At 54.8% G+C, this 2,500-nt stretch overlaps 1 protein-coding gene across 1 annotated transcript in view; it reads left to right on the plus strand.

Moving 5' to 3' along the window:
• Window positions 1-2: 2 nt before the first annotated feature.
• c1ql4b (complement component 1, q subcomponent-like 4b) overlaps window positions 3-2,500 on the plus strand; it is a gene marked incomplete at its 5' end in the record, with an annotated part of 11,395 nt that continues 8,897 nt past the window's right edge. Inside the window, one exon of the mRNA XM_056606436.1 lies at window positions 3-194. Coding sequence (XP_056462411.1) covers window positions 3-194 — 192 coding nt within the window. The remainder of the gene's footprint in view (window positions 195-2,500) is intronic.

The following is a 2,500-nucleotide window of genomic DNA, read 5'->3' on the forward strand; positions in this document are numbered from 1 at the left end:
GGCTCCGCAAGCAGCACGAGGGCAGCGAGGTGCTGAAGTTCGACGACGTGGTCACCAACGTGGGCAACTACTACGAGCCCAGCACGGGCAAGTTCACCTGCCCACTGCCCGGCATCTTCTTCTTCAGCTACCACGTGCTGATGAGGGGCGGAGACGGCACCAGCATGTGGGCCGACCTCAAGAAGAACGGGCAGGTGAGACACTGAGGGGGGGGGGGGGGGGGGGGGGGGCGAGGCAGGGGATGGGGAGGCCACAGGGTCACAGTGTCCCACTGGGGGAGGGGGGGGGGGAGTTAATTTAACAAATGTTAAGGTTCACCCCAAATGGAGGCGGGGCAGTTTCATTTTATAAAGTGTGCTTTTCTTAGGTGTGGTGTAATTGTGTAAAGTACATCTGATGTATGAGATGTACTTCATTGATGCAGATGGGAAATGAGGCAGCGACGAGAAAGAAAGAGAGAGGGAGAGAGAGACAGAGAGATAGAGAGAGAGAGCGAGAGCGAGAGAGAGACAGTGTAGCGTGGCGGAGCTCCTCGTCTCCTGACGGAGTGACGTGTGGAAGGCGCCAGCTGGCAGCAGGTCCTCCGAGGGACTCCTGACTCCAACCTTAACGAACAAACAAAAGCGGCGCCGCCTCCCGAGCCATGAAGGCGTCCATCTGGAGCGTCCTGCCGCACTTGAACCCCTCCCTGTCTGACGTGCGCTCCACCGAGCGGCAGTAGATCGGGGGGTTTGAGGGGGGCCGCGGCCGCGGCCGGACGGGGGCCCGGTGTTGACGGGGCCCCACGGCCCCTGGCGTAGCACCGTGACCCCGGGGCCCCCATGCTTTATTCATCACAGTCTGCCATCCGTCGGCCACACCGAGCCTCCCCCCGTCTCCCTCTCGCCCAGCGACAGACACACCTGCTCAGGCAGAGAGTGTCAGCCCCGGCCCCCCCTATAGCCCCGCCCCCCCCCATCAGAGCCGGCCCCCCCCTACAGCCCCGGCCCCCCCATCAGTGCCTGCCTCTCCATCAGACCGGCTTTACGGGTGTGGTTATGTTGAGGGTCTCCTTGCATCTACATTGAAAGGAGAAACGAGTGCGTTGACACATACACGCACCGTAAAGTAGGTCTTTTATTTGACGGAGCGGGTCTATAAAGCCTGTCTATTTGCGTCCCGTTCGATTGATTTGACGGGGGGACTACGTGTCGGTAGGTAAAGAGGGCAGGGGGGGAAAATGCCAACTATAATTGGGGGTCGGCTTTGTCGCATACCAGCGCGGTTATTGTCATTCCTGTCCTCTTCTGCTGTTAAATGTTTCATCGCCCTGAGATGAGGTCCTCTCTCTTCCTGGCCCCCCTCCTCCACACACACATACATTAGGCACACGCACACACACGCACACATGCACGCACACGCATCCATTAGGCACACCTACACGCACACACACACAGTCACACACCCACACACACACACACACGCACAGACAAACAGACAAACACGCGCACACCCACCATTTGCCCGATGCACCCACTCTACCTAGGCTATTGACTGAAGTGACTTTCTTCCATTATATTCTCTATCAACTAAATTATTTAACCTCATTCAGTGACAATCTTGTCCTCAGTTTCTGAACAAACATGGGCGGCCCCCTAGCGAATACACAAGTAGAGACACAACCTTGAGGTGAGACGTTGATCTGGGCGGTGGGGATAGGTGATCCAGCACCCACACAAAGGTTACCTTTAGGAAAATGGGCGATAGGAGTGCAGCCATCATTGGAACAATGAGCATTTTGTCTCATACTGTTTATATTAAGGAATTATTTTGCTCAATGCAATGCAGACCAGGGAGATAGAGGAATCTAGTTCTGGGGATCGTGTCTGAATATTTAATCTAAATATAGAATTCACAAAAGCTTTGCGGTGTGATTGTGCATATCGATGAATGCACGTGTGTGTGTGTGTGTGTGTGTGTGTGTGTGTGTGTGTGTGTGTGTCTATCCGTGTGTGTGTGTGTGTGTCTATCTGTGTGCGTGTGTGTGTGCCTGCTGTTGTGTGTGTGTGTGCTGGTGTGTGTGTGTGTGTTGGCGTGTGTTTGTGTGTTTGTGTGTTTGTGTGTGTGTGTGTGTGTGTGTCCGTGCCTGCTGTTGTGTGTGTTTGTGCTGATGTGTGTGTGTGTTGGCGTGTGTGTGTGTGTGTGTGTGTGTGTGTGTGTGTGTGTGTGTGTGTGTGTGTGTGTGTGTGTGTGTGCAGTCAAGAAAAGAGACGAGATTAAAACGTATTCAGAGCGAAGGGGAGCAGAACTCCGACAGAGGCTCACACAGGGTGGAGGCTGATCAGGACAAGACAGACTGATAGATACCTCCACCTGGACAAAGCGTGGAGGAGGAGAGGCAGGCTGGAGGAAGATTGGCGAGATGGGCGATCCTTCAAAACGCTCCAGGAGACAGATGAGATGGAGAGCGAAGCCGTGTACACGGCCGTGAGACGGATGTTTGACACAGAGACACAGAGTC

Source organism: Gadus chalcogrammus, chromosome 13, assembly GCF_026213295.1.
Source record: "Gadus chalcogrammus isolate NIFS_2021 chromosome 13, NIFS_Gcha_1.0, whole genome shotgun sequence".
In the NCBI taxonomy this organism is placed as follows: domain Eukaryota; kingdom Metazoa; phylum Chordata; class Actinopteri; order Gadiformes; family Gadidae; genus Gadus; species Gadus chalcogrammus.